The sequence below is a fragment of the Anguilla anguilla genome, chromosome 16, assembly GCF_013347855.1.
Source record: "Anguilla anguilla isolate fAngAng1 chromosome 16, fAngAng1.pri, whole genome shotgun sequence".
Lineage (NCBI taxonomy): Eukaryota > Metazoa > Chordata > Actinopteri > Anguilliformes > Anguillidae > Anguilla > Anguilla anguilla.
In genome coordinates this window covers 1,750,478-1,772,456 of record NC_049216.1, presented here as the reverse complement: position 1 = coordinate 1,772,456, position 21,979 = coordinate 1,750,478, and the positions used below count along the sequence as shown (strand labels likewise).

Below are 21,979 nucleotides of genomic sequence, written 5' to 3'. Positions count from 1 at the left end.
TTACTTAGCACTTTACATTGTATCCATTTATACAGCTGGATATATACTGAAGCAATGCAGGTTAAGTACCTTGCTCAAGGGTACAACGGCAGTGTCCTTACCCGGGATTCGGACCTACGACCTTTCGGTTACAAGCGCAGTTCCTTACCCACTGTGCCACACTACCGTCCTATTTGGCCAACAACGCCACTCCTTCCCTTATCAGCGCTAATGGCAATAAATGTCAGTAAAATGAAAGGAGCCTCCCCATCCCCCAATCACTTATTGCACACTAACCCACATCATAAAACATGTTTTTTATACTTTCCATAATTACTTTGCCTTTCTTATTTTTGCATGAAAAAATGTATTCCATTTAAGCTGTCAGAATAGCACCTCAGATCACCAAAACAATCATTCAGAAAAAAGTTTTAAATTCCATATGTAATGTACTTGCACTGCAGTCACTTTTGGTATATCCAATACTTGCATCTTTATGGCTCTTTTGTCAATGTAAGAGCTTCTGTAATCCCAAATGCCCTTGCTCATGTTCAAGCTAAGACTGTTAGCCAGTTCAGGTGCCATTTTCAACTCAATCTGTCAAGCATCCACCTGAAACTTGGCCGGCATATCTGACCACCCGATGCTGTCTGTACATATACTATTTTGTTCAGTAGCAACCTAAGTGCGTAACTGCCTCCACTCCCTGTGCGTAATGCAGATTGTGCTGACAAGCAGAGAGTGCATGCAGACTGCAGCGAGCTCGCTCTCAAAACAGCTTAGCATTGTACTATGAAATTAATTCATAACTATGGTGGATCGAAGAAAAGGGTTTTTCACTGTGATAACAGTACTTTAAGAGCTCGAAAAAGCAAATCTCAATTAGAGGCATTATTTCCATATTTAGAAAGTTCCGATTGGTTTGGAGAGTGTGCTCTAGACCACGTGAGAGCCCTACTGGTGGGCATGTAAGTTTACTGAAGTGAATTTAGTGTTCTTATTATTTCTTCTTATTCCACATCAAGTCAACATCCTGTACGCTACTCCTCCTACAGTTTTTCAGCAAGACCTACCTTGTTTATCTCATTGCTTCACCTAGTTGCTTGTGCTTTTCTTCTCAGTAGTGCAAATATTTTTGAGATATTTACCATTTTTATTTATATTTTATTTATGTTTACCAAGAAAATTTACCATTAATTAACACTAGTGGAATGTTCGGAATGTAAACAACACACTTGCAGCTGACATTGCAATCAGCCGCTGCAGCAGCGACAGATACAGACCGTCTCTTTCTTTTGCAAAGCTTCTAATGGATGAAATCTCTAGCAAAGTAAGTAATGGCAGCAGCAGCAAAGCAAGTTCAACTCAAACTAATATTAGTTTTCTGTTATAATTTCTGTTAATTCTTGCCAGCTACTGTAACATTTGTATTTCAACATTCAGCATAATGTTAACTGCTGTAAGATATTAACTCCCAAAAACATGTTAGAACTGATTCACCTCAGTTATTTATTCAAAATATGCGATTTTGAGAGAAGAAAACTTCATTTATAGTGTAGATAACCTGTTCAAAACGTTATCTAAAATGTGCAATTCGGAAAGGTTTTGGGATGTCTTGGAAAATCAGTTGCAACATTTCACTGCTGTTAGTTATCGGCACAACAATCTGTCAGTCCTTTGCAGATGTGTCATTGTATTACTGTTTTACATTCACGAATGGCCCAGAAATACTTTCAAATGATTATTGCAAAAAACAAAAAAAGAAAAAACAAATAAAAGCATGTGCCGAAATTGGCTTGTTCCCCCCCCTTGGCTAAACGCCAGGTTCTCAATGGGCAGGGTTCATTGGGTGTTAGTTATGTAACAAAACCCTTAAATCCAGTGAAATTCTTTCTACATGTAATGTGTAAATAATGCTCTTGCCACTTTTGTGCACGCTAGGCAAGTTAAATTGAAAATGTCTAAGCATTGCCCCTTCTCTGGATATGGAGAAAGCAACACATTCTTTTCTTTTGCCAAAAATGAAGAGACCTACAAGAAATGGGTTTTAATTCTGGAGCCCACAGGCACTCCAGTATTACAATAACCAGTGCAGTTAGTATTTGCATTGCCCATTTTCTCAGAACAAAAGAACTTTTCGCAGAACGTGCTGGATCGGTAAGGATGCCAACCATTAGCTAGCGACAATTCAAATGTTTTCAAGCTAAGACATGTGGAATCAAAGCCTGTCTTTATTTGGGTGTAATGTCCAGAATTTGAGACTGCTATCGAGTGTAATGTTAGTGTACAGTAGCTCAGTGTTACAATGCTATTACAAGTTGAATAATCTTCAGGTTTAATCATACAATGGGAACGCCTAGTTTATGTTGCTTTATTTCATTTTGTTGGGTACTGCTTGGGCCAATCTGCTCTAACCAGCTCTAACTGAGCTAGCGATGAGAAATGGTTTACATATGACCTGTCTTACAAGTATGAATGTTAATGAGCGCAGGATTCACACCCAACCTGCCCATGTCTGCTAAACAGGTCGCAATAATCTAACCGTGTCTATTACAATTCAATGGTTCCAATTCGGTTAAAAACGTGAAAGAAGCGTTAAGAAAAAAATCTGTCATCACTTCTGGGGAATATAACAAAGACCTAGTTTCCTGGACCTTTAAGAGCAGTGCAAACCAGGTGGAAATTGCCTTTTTAAATGCTTGGGGTTAAGGGGTTAAATAGTAGTGTCAATTTAAGCCTATTTAATTACCTTTGATCACCTGTGAACTCTCCTTTGAAAGTGAGTGGAGGATCCACTGAAGGATCACTCTTCAGAGACACACAGCTGGGTACAGGTGACCCTGCTCTTTCTACCTGGACCCTGTGAACAAAACATGGAGACAGAGATTCCAGTTAAACTCATCCTCTTACTGCAGCTCTAACTCATATCACATTAAATATCTGATTCATGCATTTGTACCTCTTCCTCTCACTGCTGAGGGTTCCTCCTTTGGTCTTTGACTCCTCTGAGAGATTCATTTTAGAAACAGCGCCCCCTATCTAAGGAGACAGGAACACATCAGACCAGACTGGACCACAAGTGGCTTCCAACCCAAATTAGCCTGCAAACACACAACATGAGCACACACTGAGCACTCGCTTGGACACACAGAGACACACACACACACAATATAGCGTGGTTTTGACTGGAAGTAATGCAGAATTTAAATGGGCCCTGAACATGTACTATACAGACATCTCAAAAGGAGTGGTGTTACCCTTGATACTGAAGCTCAGGAGCGTGTGTCCAGAAAAACACCCCAGTGCACTAGAAACAGTGTGCCGAGGCTTGATTAGTTTCTGCCGTAAACACGTGATCAATGACGTCCGAAGCTTCATTCGGTACACACAACCATGTGACCGCTTTGGTAACTGACTCAAAGGAAGCAAAGCTTTGGCGCAGGTTTCGTGGGTAGAGCAAGCAGTTTGTGTCAGTCGTGAGCTAGTGAGTCACAGTGACTGCTTTAAGAATCCGAGACATTGTGCAGAGATGGAACCAGCCAGGAACAGAGAGCGGTCTGCAGTTTGGGAGCATTTTAAAATGATATCAGCAACTAAGCTTTGTCCTCCTGAGACCCAGGCAAAAATAGGTTTAAAATAGGTTTTTTCTATATTTTTTGTGTTATAATATATTATAGCAATACACATGTATAAAAATGCAAATATAAAAAAATAAAAACAATCAGTTAGGAATAATTCTTTCTAAGTGCAGTTTTACTTAATATTACTAAAATTAAAATGAAAAAAAAAACTAATTTTAACTCTGGAAATAATTGGAAAGACCACCAGGTCCAAGAACATGTAATCTCACATCCAAATTTATGACATTTAAAGACCATAATGTATTATAGACACAGAGACAATTAAGCTATCATGAAGGCTTGAAGATATAACTAGAAATGTTACATTCTCCACAGAGGACAAACATGAATGTCTTTGTCCAAGAAGGATGAGAGAAAATTATTATATGAATACATACAACAATAACCCTTTATTTCAATGACCTGTTCAATGTTGCATAAGCACCTCCTCTCCCCATTTAATAGTTATTACTCCGAAGTTTCAAGGTGGACACAATGCTGATGACTATCTTTTATAAGTCTTTTATTGAATCTCTTTTAACCTTTAATATGATCTGCTGGTTTGGTAACCTAAATCTTAAGTGCAAGAGTCGACTGGCCAACATTGTAAAATTAGCTGGCAGGATCATCTGATACAGCTGACCCCTCCCAGCTGTATCAGATAGGATCTATAAGGAAGGCCCAGTCCATTCTGAGGGATTCCCAGCATCCCCTGTTCAATCAATTTGTATTACTTCCCTCAGAGCGCAGATATACACCGATCAGCCACAACATTAAAACCACCTACCTAATATTGTGTAGGTCCCCCTCGTGCCGCCAAAATAGCTCTGACCCGTCTCCACCTCTGAAGGTGTCCTCTGTTATATTTGTATTTCTGTATATATTTGTATCTACTGTATATTTGTATCTGATATTTTGTATCTACTGTAGATTTGTATCTGATTGTGTTTATTGTCTTTTATGCTGCAACACTGCAAATTCCCCCCGGGGATCAATAAAGTACACTACTACTACTACTACTTATTACATTATTGGTTTTTATTACATAAAAAAATTGAAATGGATTACATTATTGGGAGTTATTACACTATTGGTAGTTTATTACATTATTAGTTGCTACAGGGCTATAAAAAGCCAAGATATTGTTAGAGGGTGAATTATTTCCACATGATTTTAAAAACTCTCGACGGGTCAGAGCGGTTTTGGCGGCACGAGGGGGACCTACACAATATTAGGCAGGTGGTTTTAATGTTGTGGCTGATCGGTGTAGGCTCCCTATTTTAAAATAGGATCCCTACATTAAAAACAAACAGGATTAAACACTCTTTTATCCCAAGCGTCACTGGCTTTCTTAATAAGTTATAGTGATATGTTTTGCAATGATTTTAATGTTTATCTGTTGTCATAAATATAGTTATTGCTATTTATTATATACTATGCTGCAGTACAAACTGCCCCATGGGGACAATAAAGACTCTAACTAACACCAAACCTATATCCTTTGTGTGATATACCGGCACATTTATTCGGAATACCCCCTCATTAATGCAAATAGGCTACTCCTAACTGCACATTATGTGGCTGTAACTCAATATAGACATTACATTACATTACAGGCATTTAGCAAACTCTCCTATCCAGAGTGACTTACACAACATCTTTATTGTCACATATTTTTTTACATTACATCCATACAGCTGGATATATACTGAAGTAATGCAGGTTAGGTACCTTGCTCAAGGGTACTATGGCAGTGTCCTACCTGGGACTCGAACCTATTAGAATGGGCAAAATGTGTGATCTAAGCGACTTTGACTGTGCCAGATGGATGGTGCCAGATGTGGTGGTTCCAGCATCACAGAAACAGCTGCCCTCCTGGGATTTTCATGCAGCACAGTCTCTAGAGTTTACAGAGAATGGTGTGATAAATAAAAAACACATTGTTAATGAGGAGAATGGGCAGACAAGTTCAAGCTAACAGAAAAGCCACAAATGAAATAACAGCTATGCTTGGCCAAAGAGCTCTAATGTCATCTCTCAGGACCACAGTAGATGAGACAAAAGGAGACTATTTAGATTCTTGAAACTGTCAATTACTCCCAGTAAAACCATTTTCCTGAAGCCATTTCACATAGCCTTTTGGCATGGAGGTAGCATCTTATTTTGGAGCATCTAATGTAGCAGTTAATAGAAACTTGGTGGCCCCCCGATGCTGTGGCCACTGGATATTTCTTTGCTCCCTGAACCATCTACCTCACTGTGCATTGGCTAAGATCACTACCGCCATCTACTGGGCAGGTTTAACACTACTCCAGGGGTTTTGAAATTATTCATATTTGGTCTCACAGTAGTAAGTCCTTTATTTCTTTGTTTAGTTTTTGAGCCATTTCCTTATTTTTGAAGGTCAACAACCATTGTTTTTCTTCATTTGTGAGTTTGTTGCTTTATATGAAAAATGGATTTTGTAAGCGCGTTGCCTCAGTTCTATACTCCAGTGAAGCAGCAGGCCATGGTAGAGGACAACACAGTTCCTTGGGCCTGAGCTCAGCTTAATGTCTTATATACATGCTGGTGTAAACTTCACTCTGTTAGATTTTATTTTTAACAATCTTTAAGAGTGCCAATCATTGTGACCCCTATAAAGTCAGTATCTGAGATGCATGTATTTTGCTAGTAGGCGTATACGATATGCTAGTGACAATTTATAGCCGACTGATATCCCTGTTATTGCGTTTCATGTAAAATTTTAAAACATTTGGCAACGTTAACTACCCGTGCTTCCAGTCAGTGTTTCGACCGCACATTTACCCATAAACAACCCCCGTAACATACACGAACATGCTCGTGAGAAATCTTGGAAAATATCCAAAAACGACCCAAATCAATAATTCATGAAAGTAGATCATTATTTTTTTCTTAAGTAGCCCAGTTTTATCTCAAAAAAGTCATTGTATAATGTGTTTCCCGTTTCTAAGTAGTTGTAATTCGGTTCGAAATCGCTGCAGTACAATTTATGTTGTATTTTAATTTAAACTTCAATCCAACTCAGGCAAAACGTAAATTCGGTGTGACGTGGTGGCTTTGAAATCAGACGCTTTCGTGCTTTTAAGTAGACCTACATGCACAGCTACATGCTCCCACCTTGAGGTTCACACAAGAAACGGCGTCTTAATGCAACTATAACCGCAGTTCTTATCAGTTCTTGCTCCGATTAAAGTAGTTGAATTTATTATCTTTGAAACTTGTACGAATTCAATAGAACAGAATTAATTGGTAAGGACATGGCCACTAGGTCTTTGTGAATTAAAACTAGTCAGAGTTGGGTAGCAAATATGTAAACGAATATCCTTTAAGCATATTGTAGCATGTTCCTGTATACGGAAGCTAATGTCTCGTTTCAAATAATAGAAGACCAGCTATGAAAGCTCCATAGGTTACGCGAATTAAATACCGACCGCCGACTTTAACATGACAGACATCAAGTCAATGTGTCTTAATCCAAACTGTGAGTACAGAGCAAAGATAACATTTTGACAATCCGCGCAGTGTTCGGTCTGTTTTTGTTACAGTGGCAGATGCCATAATGTAGCCGACGACAGACCTGTAACTTCCGTCATATCCAAATAGGTAAAATCATCATGAAATACCAAATAAATGCTAAAAATGAACGTTAAACTTTTTAAAAGTCATTTGAAATGGTATTTTTTGTGTTTGGTCCCAAATGGGGAATTTGAAAAAAACATATTACTCCTTGTCTACTCCTCGGGCGCCATTTTATTACCTGTTTTATTTCACTAAATTACGCGTTATTGCGATCATAGTTGCAGAGTCCTATTCCTCCAAACACCCCTTCTCATCTAGCTTCTATTCTCCCCCATCCCACTCCAAAACAGACTAGGCTACTTACTCCGTTCTTTTATCCAGTTTTATTCCGTTTTTACTGCATCCTCTTTGTCCTCCGTCTTCAAAATGACGTTTGAGTTTGAAACAGTTTCACTTTCTCTTTTGACTCTTTTTTTTTTTAATTATTATTTTTTTTACTGGTTTACTGGTTCAAGCAAGTCTTTTTATTTTCATTGATTGCATTCATTTATTGTAGTCAATTAGTTACCCAGAAAAGACAAACATTCCTTGCATGTAGACATTTGCCTAATTTTAACGTCTACATGTATTAAGCCTATTGAACAATTCTACAATTCCGTTTGGGACTTAAATTGTTCCAATATATTGGTACCATCTGTAGGCTAAACCCGCAAATAAGCCTGTTCGAGTGTAGCGAACATCCGCGTCACTGTAAGAAATGTTCTATTTTCAAAATGCACAGTATGACGATGGACAGAAAATTAAAAAAACAATACAAATAAACCATCTGTCTCCCTCAGTGTCCCTGACACAATCACGCAATGTTTTTGGCGAGTAGTTTCTGTTATCACGAGGCTATTTGTTATCTCTTTATTCTTAACAGTCTATTTTTGTTTGTAAATTTAGGTGTAAGGTTTGTTATTATGTACGTTTTGATATGTGCATCTCCAATCGTTGACTGTTAGTTTTCTTTTTAAGTCAATTTGTAAGGTTACTTGTCATTTGTTGTTTGTATGTTTTTCATCATATCTGTGTCTGTCATTAAAAAATAGGATAAAAACAGGAGCTGATTTTCCATGGAGCTTGCACTTTCCACATTCAAAAAGGGGGGGGGGGGGGGTCATGTCCTCTCTGCATGGAGCTAGCATGTTCCCATATCCGTGCTGGTTTCCTCTGGGTACTCTGTTTTCCTCCCACAACAAAGACATGTATGTCAGGTTCAGTAAATATCTGCCATTGCCCTTGGCTAAGGCCACTGCACTGTGGCTGCCCACTAAAAGTAATTAGAATGAGTCAAATGCGGAGGATTAATTATTCTTTCTCTTCGAGTCACTAACATGTCCTTGTATTGATGCCTGGCAGATTTTATAGAACTTTCTGAGCTGTGTCTAGAAGTTTTATATGACAGGTCATTGCCAGAATTAAAAGATGAAATTTTGATTCAGTGCAAACAGCTGCAGTTTATCTGTAATAACATGTTTACTCAATGGATAATCAACTGAGTTTCCAACTTGATAAATACATCAACATAATTATGAACAATGATTTGTCAAAAAAGGCCTTTAAAATATGGCCAGTTATAATGAAATATAATGACCAAGCACAAAATCTCATCAGCTGACATGGTATCAGTGAGCTGTAACCCAAATAATTTATATTTGGCCTGTAACTGCATGATTGTACATAGTGTATCTGTGGCTATGATTTGATGTTACAGTGGACAGAGTTACACTTATGAAATCAGATCTCATGATCAGATTCAATGAGAAATAATAGTAGGAGAAGCCATTTATGATTCAGTGGCCCTTAAATCTTTGTGACAAGGGAGGGGGGTGTATTTATAGACCATTTTATTTGTCTAAGATTTCTTGTATCTGAATCTGATCACAGAAATCTGATTTCAATAATGTATATTGTGGTCATTGTGACCATATACTCCTAATAAAGAAAGAATTACACAATTCTGTCTGCAGACGTTAAAAAGCCAACACTGAATCTATAATTGAAGACAGCATAAAGGGTCCCTTCAGAATAAGAAACATCAGTGTCTATGTCCTTGCTCACAAGTGAAAACATGCAACCATTTATGATGTCTGCAATAATGACAATTTGATTTAACTCTTAGTGCAGCAGTAAGGCTCAAAAAGCCAAACTTCATACCAATGCCTGTGACACTCTGACCAGAGAAAGCTCCTGTAATCTGTCTAGTGACAAGCTATTAGGCTAGCTCTCAGAACTCTGCAAAATGATTATTGCTTACTTGTTATGCAGATTCTATTATGTTTGCCACAGCACAAACATGAGATTGCGGTTCGAACCAGGAAGAGCCCACGAGACAACAGTTTAGTGTGAAACTAAACTTCTACTACCATCTAGTGGCTGTTTAGAGGAACTACAATATTATTTTTTACAACAGTCTTATCTAGAACTCCACAGGGTGTTCTAATATCTTAATAGTTGCAGTAGATGTGACTGTAAACTAAAATGTTTTGCAAATAATTAAATGTTCGATTGATCAAAAGAACAGTTTGCATGTCTATATGAGTGCACATAGTGAATCACTGCCCATTCTTTCATTGCTCCACCTCAGTTCCTATAGATTCAATGGGAAACCTGAAGTGATTCATGCACGTCAGACTGTGTTCTAAATGGTAAATGGTAAATGGACTGCATTTATATAGCACTTTACAATTGTTGCCTCTCATTCACCAGAGCAGTTAGGGGTTATGTGTTTTGGTCAGGGACACTTCCACATACCCAGGGCAGGGATTGAACCGGCAACCCTCCTACTGCCAGACAAATGCTCTTACCTCCTGAGCTATGTCGTTGTGTTCTGCAGTGTACAGCTGCTTGGAGGCTTAAGGTAGTGAAGGGAAGTGTATGTTTCTGTATTTCTGTATGCACTCCTGGCCACTTCTGCCTAGGCCTGTGGCCTTGTCCCAGTCTCCACATTCCCAGTTACCATGGCGATGAGGGAGAAGAGCGATGGAGAGCTACGGGGAGGATGGAATGCAGCTCAGGGCCGTCCCAAGTGCTCTTCTGAGAGGACCCAAAAAGCTCTGGCACCCACAATGGGGATATACCACCCCCGTTCCAGGCACTATACTGTGCTGTTGTGCTGTGTGCTGTGAGGCCTAATTACTGAGGTAACAAACGTGTGTGACCACAGACAGAGACTTCATGCTTGTGAGATGTGACCTTATGAGGTGTGATGCTAAGAAACGACTATCAAGACTGAGACAACTTAGTGAGTCTTTGGAGAATGCCTCTGCATGCTGTGCAGTAGGTATTTCCCTGGTGCATATTGTACTAAAGTCTGTTACAGTGGGAAAATGCCATCTGACCTATGTTTTCCTGTCTAGCTTGTGTGTCTGCTTTTATTATTTGGCACATTGTATGGTAGTTAGCATTTCTTATGGATGCTGATAAATTGTAATTTTATTGAAATTAGGCTTGGGGCTGCTGGATGGCTCATTCGGTTAAGGCACCACGCTGAAGTGCATGGATGAGCCTCACGGCCTTGGGTCGAATCCGGACCGTGCCAGTGCTGACTGTGGCCGGTAGCTCCACAGGGAGACGTACGATTGGTGCCTGTGTTGCCCAGGATACGGGAGGGTTCAGTCAGACAGGGATCTGTGTTTCATCGCTCTCTAGCGACCCCCCTTGGGCGCTCGTATGACTGCATGTCAGAGCTGCTTATGAAAGGTCTTCCTCTGGCATGAAAAACAGCTTTTCTGTTCTATTCCATTACAAAATATGCATGCGCACAAGCTGAAATGTGGTAAATGTTTCTTTTTCTCATCCAAGCAGAGTAAAATAATCTATTAACGTGTACGCTTGTTATTACACCTAAGGTGTGATTTTTCTTTTTCTTTTTTAAAGCAAAAATTAAATATAAGGTCATGTCATGGTTCTGGCTCCATCACATGGGTGTTTCATGTAATTACAACAGGGAAACATTTACTCAGACGAGCTCGCTCCTGTTAATAAAAGTACTGGGAGGTGGGGGGCACTGAACGGTGCAAACACGGGGAGAACAACAGTGGTCCCAGGTTGACCTTCCCAATCATAGATTGCATGCATGAGTAAAGTGCTGAATTTCGGGACATCAATTACAATATCAAACATGTCACCAATATAAATAGAACAGGAGTAAGTAAATACAATACAACAGCTATATGTAAACAACATAGCCAACAATGTCATCATCAACAAAACAAAATCAACATAGCAAAGGTCGACAGCATCGTGAAACATTGTCACAACCATCATCGTCATCGTCACCATCATCATCATTACAGAACAACACCATCACTACTATCTAGAACCGGAGAACCTGACACAAACGTAATACCACACAATGGCTAGATTTAATGCAGACCATATACCCCTGGAAAAAATGACAGCCTACTGGAAAAAACAAATTAAAAATTTCAGTATAACCTGGGCACCCATATTTAACTACTTAAATGTGCCAATGAATGAATGCCACTGCCCTGCCTGACCACACATAGATGCACCCACTCTCACACACAAAACCACACAGATAAGCAACCACTCACCATCCTCAGACTTATAATTGCACATACAGTAACAACACCAGTTTCGGTTTGCAATAATTATTAGTTTTTTTTTCCCAATAAACACAATTATTACAGTTATTCTATTTATTTTTATTTTATTTTTATTATTGTAATTATTATTATCTGATGTTATGACCATATTTTGCCTTTACTTTCTTAAACCTATTCCCCTATTTTGAAAAGTTTTATTTTAATTTTTTCTGTCTCAAAATATATATCTAATATAGTTGGTTTGTCTGTCTCATCTATTATTTCACTCCTCATAAGGTTTGGGGGGGTTGGATTTCCATTTAATGCATTTTATATTTTTGCCTTGTTTATTGGGGCAAGAAAAATAACTTCCTGTATCATCTACTGGCGGTCCAAAGGTACTGCAATGTTATTTGTCCAACAGACATTTCCAAAAATCCACCGTCTTCCATTCCTTCCATCTTATCTATACCCGCTTATTCCTGGTCAGGGTTGCGGGCGGTGCTGGAGCCTATCCCAGCATGCATTGGGCAAAGGCAGGAATACACCCTGGACAGGTTGCCTAGGTGTGATTTAGACTGTCCAATTAACCTGATGCTGTATGTCTTAGTACTGTGGGAGGAAACATGGAGGAAATTGTGTGGACACGCAAACTCCACACAGAAAGGCTCCCAGCTATGATTCAAACCTGTGACCTTCTTGCTGTGAGGCAGCTGTGTCCCCCCCACCCACGTGCCATCCACAGGTGTTCTCATGTCTTAATTGCAGTAAATGTGGCTGTCAAATAAAATGTGCTGAGGTGCCTAATTACTGATGTAACATGCCCTAAACATGCTCTATACAGACCCTCCCCCTATTGCAGTACTTTGTTCACCCACCCCTTGCAAGGATAATGGCACTGAGATTTTTATATGTCTTATAAGACTGGAGAACACATTTGGAGTGATCTTAGGCCCTTCCTCCATCCAGATCCTTAATATCTTTTGATCTTTGCTTAATAACTGCCCTGTTCTATTAAAACCAATGTTTTTCAATGTAGTTCATCTCTGGAGACTGTAGCCATTGCAAAATGTGGCTTCTGTGGTTAATTAATTTATTTGTGAATAGTAATGTGTGCTTGAGGTCACTGTCCTGCTGGAAGATCCAATAGCGGCTTTCAGTCTGCTGGCAGAGGCAACCAGGTTTCTGGCTAAAATATCCTGGTACTTGGGTAGAGTTCATGATGCTGTTGCCCTTAACAAGGGCCCTAGGTCCAGTGGAAGCAGAACAGCCCTATAACATTAAAGATCCACTGCTGTATTTAACAGTAGGTATGAGGCCTGTTTCTGTACACGCATCTCTAAGTCAACATCAAGCCTATATCCAGTATATATCAGCCACTTTATTGGGTATACCTGCTCATTAATGCAAATAGCCTACTGCACCAAACAGCAAATCATGTGGCTGCAACTCAATATATAAAGTATGCAGACATAGTGAAGATGTTTAGTTTTTTGTTTGAGCAAAAATTGTAATGGACAAGATGTGTGATCTAAGCGACTTTGACTGTGGCATGATTGATGTGCCGGATGTGGTGGTTCCAGCATCACAGAAACAGCTACCCTCCTGGGATTTTCATGCAGTACAGTAGTCTCTAGAGTTTACAGAGAATGGTGTGATAAACAAAAAACACCTTGTTAATGAGAGATCAGAGGAGAATGGACAGACTAGTTCAAGCTAACAGAAAGGAAATGCTAAAAATAACAGCTATGCTTGGCCAAAGAGCTCTAATGTCATCTCTCTGGACCACAGTAGATGAGACAAAAACTGTCGATTACTCCCAGTAAAACAATTTTTCCTGAAACCATTCCAAATAGCTTTTTTCGCAAGGAGGCAGCATCTAATTTTGGAGCATCTAAATGTAGCAAGTAATTGTAGATTTGGAAACTTGGTGACCCCCGATGCAACCAAGTTCTGTAATTCTCCAACTGTGGCCACTGGATTGTTCTTTGCTCCCTGAACCACCTACCTCACTGTGTATGGGGCCAAAATACACTACCGCCCTCTACTGGACAGGTTTGATGCTACTCTCTTGGTTCTGAACTTTTTAATTTTTGGTCTCAAGGTAGTAAGTCTACGGAAGAGGATTAGGGTCACATGTGAAAATTTTTTTTGAGTTCTGACTTTAAAATCAGAATTCTGACTTTAAAGTCTGACTTTTGAATTCTGATTTTAAAGTCAGAATTCTGAGAATACAGTCAGAATTCTGAGAATAAAGTCAGAACTCATTTGCACGTGGAAATTGCACGTGGCCCTAATCCTCTTCCGTATAAGTCGTATATTTCTCTTTGTTTAGTTTTTGACCCATTTCCTTATTTCTGAACGTCAACAACCATTTTTTTCTTCATTTGCGAGTCTGATGCTTTCGAAAAAAAAAAGAAAAAGATTTTATAAGCGTTTTATACTCCAGAGAAGCAGCAAGCCATGGAAGACGACAACACAGTTCCTTAGGCCTGAGATCAGCTTAATGTCTTATATACATTCTGGTGTAAATTTCACTCTGTTAGATTTTATTTTTAACAATCTTTAAGGGTGCGAATTATTGTGACCTCTATCAAGGCACCTGGAATGCATGTATTTTGCTTGTAGGCGTATGCGATATGCTAGCAACAATTTATAGCCTTCTGATATCCCTGTTATTGCGTTTCATGTAAAATTTTAAAACATTTGGCAACGTCAACTACCCATGCTTCCAGTCAGTGTTTCGACCGCACATTTACCCATAAACAACCCCCTTACATACATTTAACAAACACGAACATGCTCGTGAGAAATCTTCCAAAAAAACATCAAAAAATGACCCAAATCAATAATTCAAGAAAGTAGATCATTATTTCTTCTTAAGTAGCCTAATAAAAGTCATTTTATCATGTGTTCTTCGTTTCTAAGTAGTTGTAATTCGATTCGAAATCGCTGGAGTACAATTTATGTTGTATTTCAATTTCAACGTCAATCCAACTCAGGCGAAACGTAAATTCGCTTGGACGTGGTGGCTTTGAAATCAGACGCTTTCGTGATTTTAAGTAGACCGACATGCACAGCTACATGCTGCTACCTTGTGGTTCACACAAGAAACGGCGTCTTAATGCAACTATAACCGCAGTTGTTGCTACTGTTAAAGTAGTTGAATGTATTATCATTGAAACTTGTACGAATTCAATAGAACAGAATTAATTGGTAAGGACATGGCCACTAGGTCTTTGTGAATCGAAACTAGTCAGAGTTGGGTAGCAAATATGCAAACGAATATCCTTTAAGCATATTTTATCATGCTCCTGAATACGGAAGCTAATGCCTCCTTTCAAATAATAGAAGACCAGCAAGCTCCAGAGGCTACGTGAATGAACTACCGACCACCGACTTTAATATAGCAGACATCAAGTTAATTTGTCTTAATCCAAACTGTGTGAATACAGAGCAAAAATAACATTTGGACTTCACAAACCACACAGTTAAAATGTTCGGTCTGTTTATGTTACAGCGCAGATGTCATAATGTAGCCGACGACAGGCCTGTGACTTCCGTCATATCCAAATAGGTAAAATCATCAAATAAATGCTAAAATAAACGTAAAACTTTTAAAAAGTCATTTGAAATGGTATTTTTTGTGTTTGGTCCCAGATGGGGAATTTGAAAAAAAACATATTACTCCTCGTCTACTCCTCGGGCGCCATTTTATTACCTGTTTTATTTCACTAAATTAAGTGCTATTGCGATCATAGTTGCAGATTCCTGTTCCTCCAAACACGCCTTCTCATCTAGCTTCTATTCTCCCCATCCCACTCCAAAACAGACTACTTACTCCGTTCTTTTGTCCAGTTGTATTCCTTTTTTTTTACTGCGTCCTCTTTGTCCTCCGTCTTCAAAATGACGTTTGAGTTTGAAACAGTTTCACTTTCTCTTTCGACCTACTGTTTCTCTTAACACCCTTTTTGGTTCAATATATTGGTACCATCTGTAGGCTAAACCCGCAAATAAGTTGTAGCGAACATCCGCGTCACTGTAAAAAATGTTCTTTTGTCAAGATGCACAATATAAAGATGGACAGAAAAAAAAATAAATAAATAAACCATCTGTCTCCCTCAGTGTCCCTGACACAATCGCTGACGCATTCACTTCCTCATGAGCAGTTAAATCCGTATATGTGCTTGTTTGTGGCGAGTAGTTTCTGTTATCACGAGGCTATTTGTTATCTCCATTCTTAACAGTCTATTTTTGTTTGTAAATTTAGGTGTAAGGTTTGTTAGTATGTACGTTTTGATATGTGCATCTCCAATCGTTGACTGTTAGTTTTCTTTTTAAGTCAATTTGTAAGGTTACTTGTCATTTGTTGTTTGTATGTTTTTCATCATATCTGTGTCTGTCATTAAAAAATAGGATAAAAACAGGAGGAAACATTCAAAAGGGGGGGGGGGGGGGGGGTGTTCATGTCCTCTCTGCATGGAGCTAGCATGTTCCTGTATTCGTGCTGGTTTCCTCTGGGTCCTCTGGTTTCCTCCCACACCAAAGACATGCATGTCAGGTTCAGTAAACTCCTGCCATTGCCCTTGGCCAAGGCCACTGCACTGTGGCTGCCCACTAAAAGTAGTTAGAATGAGTCAAATGCAGAGGATTAATTATTCTTTCTCTTCGAGTCACTAACATGTCCTTGTATTGATGCCTGGCAGATTTTATAGACCTTTCTGAGTTGTGTCTAGAAGTTTTATACGACAGGTCATTGCTAGAATTAAAAGATGAAATTTTGATTCAGTGCAAACAGCTGCAGTTTATTTGTAATAACATGTTTACTCAATCGATAATCAACTGAGTTACCAACTTGATAAATACATCAACATAATTATGAACAATGATTTGTCAAAAAAGGCCTTTAAAATATGGCCAGTTATAATGAAATATAATGACCAAGCACAAAATCTCATCAGCTGACATGGTATCAGTGAGCTGTAACCAACATAATTTATATTTGGCCTGTAACTGCATGATTGTACATAGGGTATCTGTGGCTATTATTTGATGTTACAGTGGACAGAGTTACACTTATGAAATCAGATCGCATGATCAAATTCAATGAGAAATAATAGTAGGAGAAGCCATTTATGATTCAGTGGCCCTTAAATCTTTGTGACAAGGGAGGGGGGTGTATTTATGGACCATTTTATTTGACTAAGATTTTGTGTATCTGAATCTGATCACAAAAATCTGATTTCAATAATGTATATTGTGGTCATTGTGACCATATACTCGTAATAAAGAAAGAATTTCACAATTCTGTCTGCAGACGTTGAAAAGCCAACACTGAATCTATAATTGAAGACAGCATAAAGGGTCCCTTCAGAATAAGAAACATCAGTGTCTATGTCCTTGCTCACAAGTGAAAACATGCAACCATTTATGATGTCTGCAATAATGACAATTTGATTAAACTCTTGGTGCAGCAGTAAGGCTCAAAAAGCCAAACTTCATACCAATGCCTGTGACACTCTGACCAGAGAAAGCTCCTGTAATCTGTCTAGTGACAAGCTATTAGGCTAGCTCTCAGAACTCTGCAAAATTATTATTGCTTACTTGTTATGTAGATTATATTATGTTTGCCAGAGCACAAACATGAGATTGTGGTTCGAACCAGGGAGAGCACACGAGACAACAGTTTAGTGTGAAACTAAACTACTGCTACCACCTAGTGGCTGTTTAGAGGAACTACAATATTATTTTTTACAACAGTCTTATCTAGAACTCCACAGGGTGTTCTAATGTCTTAATAGTTGCAGTAGATGTGACTGTAAACTAAAATGTTTTGCAAATAATTAAATGTTCGATTGATCAAAAGAACAGTTTGCATGTCTATATGAGTGCACATAGTGAATCACTGCCCATTCTTTCATTGCTCCACCTCAGTTCCTATAGATTCAATGGGAAACCTGAAGTGATTCATGCACGTCAGACTGTGTTCTAAATGGTAAATGGTAAATGGACTGCATTTATATAGCACTTTACAATTGTTGCCTCTCATTCACCAGAGCAGTTAGGGGTTATGTGTTTTGGTCAGGGACACTTCCACATACCCAGGGCAGGGATTGAACCGGCAACCCTCCTACTGCCAGACAAATGCTCTTACCTCCTGAGCTATGTCGTTGTGTTCTGCAGTGTACAGCTGCGTTGAGGCTTAAGGTAGTGAAGGGAAGTGTATGCTTCTGTATTTCTGTACGCAATCCTGGCCACTTCTGCCTAGGCCTGTGGCCTTGCCCCAGTCTCCACATTCCCTGTTACCGTGGCGATGAGGGAGAAGAGCGATGGAGAGCTACGGGGAGGATGGAATGCAGCTCAGGGCCGTCCCGAGTGCACTCCTGAGAGGACCCAAAAAGCTCTGGCACCCACAATGGGGATATACCACCCCCGTTCCAGGCACTATACTGTGCTGTTGTGCTGTGTGCTGTGAGGCCTAATTACTGAGGTAACAAACGTGTGTGACCACAGACAGAGACTTCATGCTTGTGAGATGTGACCTTATGAGGTGTGATGCTTAGAAACTACTATCAAGACTGAGACAACTTAGTGAGTCTTTGGAGAATGCCTCTGCATGCTGTGCAGTAGGTATTTCCCTGGTGCATATTGTACTAATGTCTGTTACAGTGGGAAAATGTCATCTGACCTATGTTTTCCTGTCTAGTTTGTGTGCCTGCTTTGATTATTTGGCACATTGTATGGTAGTTAGCATTTCTTATGGATGCTGATAAATTGTAATTTTATTGAAAGTAGGCTTGGGGCTGCTGGATGGCTCATTCGCTTAAGGCACCACACTGAGGTGCATGGATGAGCCTCACAGCTGACTGATAGGATGGATTTAGCCTTCCGCACTACCTGTCTGTTATACAGGTCAGTGAGGTTACTTTACTGGACACTCAGGATTTTACTGCTGACTTTCACTATTTTGGAAAGAGCAGTTGACGCTAAGATTGCCATACCAGCAGATTACAGAAAATGTTCATACAGACTCAATGTAGGATTTGTACACAAGGGTCATGAGGGTCTTATCAGCATGGAACTTTGACAGTTTACGAAGGCAGAACAGTCGTTGCTGAGCCCATTTTGCAAAGCATCTCTGTGTTGGAGTTAAAATTCAACTTACTGTCAATCAAGCTGCCAAGGTACTTGTATGTTTCTACAACTTCTACCACCTGCCCCTTGATGGTAGTGCTCTGAGGAGCAGAGGGCTTGCACCTAAAATCAATGAGCATCCATTGTCTTTGCCACATTTAGTTGCAGGAATGCCCCATCACACCAGTGTATGAAATCATCTACGACAGAACCATGATCATTTTCATCGGCGTGGAGGAGACTGACAATAGCAGAGTCATCTGCAAATGTTAAAATGTGTCTGTTGTCACGCTGGCTGCGGCAATCATCAGTATAAAGAATGTGGAGGAGTGGGGAAAGGACACACCCCTGAGGAGACCCCATGGATGATGACATCTCCTCAGACAAGCAACCATTCACCCTTACTCTCTGAGTTCTGTCAGTTAAAAAGTCAAGAATCCAGCCCACTATGTTAAAATCAAGGTCAAAGTTGTTACTACTAAAATGTGGGGTTGAATTGTATTAAAAGCGGATGAAAAATCAACAAATAAAATCCTAGCATGTGTTTTACTACCTTAAAGGTATAATAACAGGTTTAGCAGAGTGGCATAGAATCTTCTACCCCTCGCTTAGCCCTATAGGCAAACTGTAGCGGGTCAAGAAGATTCTCTGTTTCTGTAAGGAGCTCTTTTTTCAGCAGTTTTTCAAAACACTTCATGACTAAGGAGGTCAGGGCAACTGGCCTGAAGTCATTTAGTACTTTGGGGTGATTGTGTTTGGCCACTGGAATAACTGTGTACTGTTTCCAAATTCTCGGCACTCTCTGTTGATTGAGGGACAGCTGGAAAATGTAATGAAAAATGGGATCTAGTTGCTCTGCACAGGAGATGAGCAGGCGGCTGCCTATACTGTCAGGCCCGGGGCTCTTCCTAGCTCTGGAGTGTTTAAATGTATTGACCACAGCACGTTCAACAAAAGGGGTGGGACCGCTGGCAGGTAGGTTGGTTTTCTGCTCTAGAATGACATTCCTGAAATTGGAGGTGTCAGACCTCAGGTAATACTTATTGAACTCTTGTGCAAGCTGTTTGTCACATCTGAAACCCTCCAGTACAACCTTAGAGTTCCTTCACCTCCTTGTGCCAACAATAGTTTTCATATCGTCCCAGGCAGAACCTAAATTGTAGTTCCCAAACTCCCGCTCTATTTTTTCTTTGTAACTCTGCTTTGCTCTCATTTCAAATTTCACTTCACTTTTCAACCTGTTCAATTCTGAGAGGTTGCCCTCCCGAAATGCACGCCTCTTTCCATTCAACAACACCTTAAGTGATTTTGTCACCCATGGCTTACTCTTTGGGTACACCTTCAGAAACTTATCAGGGATTACCTTGTCCACACAGTATGAAATGTAACAGCTGACAACATCAGTAAGATCATCAATGTCAGAACAGGACTCCTTGAACATACCCCAGTCTGTACAGTCATAACAGCCCTGTAGGCTCAGGATGGAATCATCAGTCCAGTTCTTAGCCCATTTGATGAGGGTTTTTCCCCTCCTCAGGGCAGTGCGATACGACGGGATGAGCTGGACGCAGTTGTGGTCAGCCCCACCCAGCGGGGGAAGGGGGAGAGCTTTGTACGCTCCTTTGATAGAACCGTAACACAGGTCCAGCGTCTTGCTGTGTCTGGTCGGGCATGTAACGTATTGGTGGAAGTCTCTCAAAGTCTTTTTCAAAGAACAGTGATTAAAATCACCAAGGACTAAAACTGGAGCGTTGGGAGATATAGATTGCAGTCTTTGGGCTACTTGCAGTATAGCCTCTTTGCTTTTGGGTGGATGTATACAACCGTGACAAATATTTGGGGAAACTCGTGGGGCAAATATGGGGGGGGGCGCAGAGACACGGACAACAGTTCAGCATCTTTAGTGCACAGTCTTTCTCTCACAAGAACATTTTTGATCTTTGATTCCCGTATAGGCAGACCCCTCCACCTCGCGACATGCCAGTCACACCGGCATCTCGGTCGAGGCGCACGAGCGCACCAAACCCGTCAATGGCCACTTCAGTGTCCAAATCTCTGTCCGAAAGCCATGTCTCTGTAATCGCCAGTGAACACGCGTCTCTGAATTCATGCTGAAATCGTACATGGGCTTGCAACTCGTCAGTTGTATTACGGGGAGACTGTGCGTTTGATAGAATGATGGAAGGCAGGGGAATGCGGGAGAGAGATTGCTTTCTCAGTCTTTGGCGTACGCCACCCCGCTTACCTCGCTTCCTTGTCTTGCGGGGTAACTCACCGGTAAATTCCCCTTTTCCACTTGATTGATCAGCAAAACAGTTGAGATTGGGGAAGATTAGATCCGAGGGAGGGTTGTTGACCCGAAGGTTACTCCACTGCAGGAGAAAATCTCTGCAGTATTGGATGTGCTTTGGGTTTGGGCAACTCATTCAGAGTTTCCACGAGGTGGAACGCTGTCCACAGTAAAAACAAAGCTGTCAAATCCATGCTTTTGTTTTGCATTAAAACATAGCAACAGGACAGCGTAAGAAGTCAACACCTTGCTTCTCACGCATTGATCTCTCGGGCTGTTGCATTCAGTGCGTAGAAATAAGCAAACAAACACAAAGCCAGATGTGACTTACTGATGGTCGCTGCACGAGCATGCGCCCTAGCATCCGGGTGGGGAGCTTATTGCACCTGGTATTTCCACACGGTCTCCCATCCAAGTACCTACCAGGCCCAACCCTGCTTAGCTTCTGAGATCAGACGAGATCAGACGAGATCGGGGTTTTCAGGGTGGTGTGGCCGTAAGCAAACTCCACAGTTGTTCTCATGTTTTAAGCATTGCAGGAGATATGGCTGTAAAGTACTATGTTTCACAAATGATCCAGACGATGTTTTAACAATCAAGAACAGTATGTATATTGATGGGATTATGCATAGTCAATCAGTGTCCTTTCATTGATCGATGTTACACTGTGACCACATACTTATAAAGCATAGTACTGTCCAATCGTGTTAAAAAGCCAGCATGATCACTCTGACATCACTTGCAATAGATTTTTTGGAGAGAATAGTGCTGTCATTTATATTCAAGGATACCAAAAACAAGATGGACCCACTGCACTTTGC

At 40.2% G+C, this 21,979-nt stretch overlaps 2 protein-coding genes and 1 pseudogene across 2 annotated transcripts in view; all 3 read right to left on the bottom strand.

Annotated features, from left to right (window-relative positions):
• Positions 1 to 7,632, bottom strand: part of LOC118215097 (NLR family CARD domain-containing protein 3-like) — a 151,156-nt gene extending 143,524 nt beyond the window's left edge. Inside the window, exons 1-4 of the mRNA XM_035395534.1 lie at positions 7,507 to 7,632; positions 5,375 to 5,499; positions 2,939 to 3,018; positions 2,729 to 2,839 (exon numbers count right to left, since the gene is read on the bottom strand). Coding sequence (XP_035251425.1) covers positions 2,729 to 2,839; positions 2,939 to 2,997 — 170 coding nt within the window. The 5' untranslated portion in view covers positions 2,998 to 3,018; positions 5,375 to 5,499; positions 7,507 to 7,632. The remainder of the gene's footprint in view (positions 1 to 2,728; positions 2,840 to 2,938; positions 3,019 to 5,374; positions 5,500 to 7,506) is intronic.
• The window catches only part of LOC118215092, an 800,072-nt gene that overhangs the window by 556,789 nt on the left and 221,304 nt on the right, over positions 1 to 21,979 (bottom strand). The window lies entirely within an intron of this gene.
• LOC118215855 lies at positions 21,533 to 21,660 on the bottom strand (annotated as a pseudogene).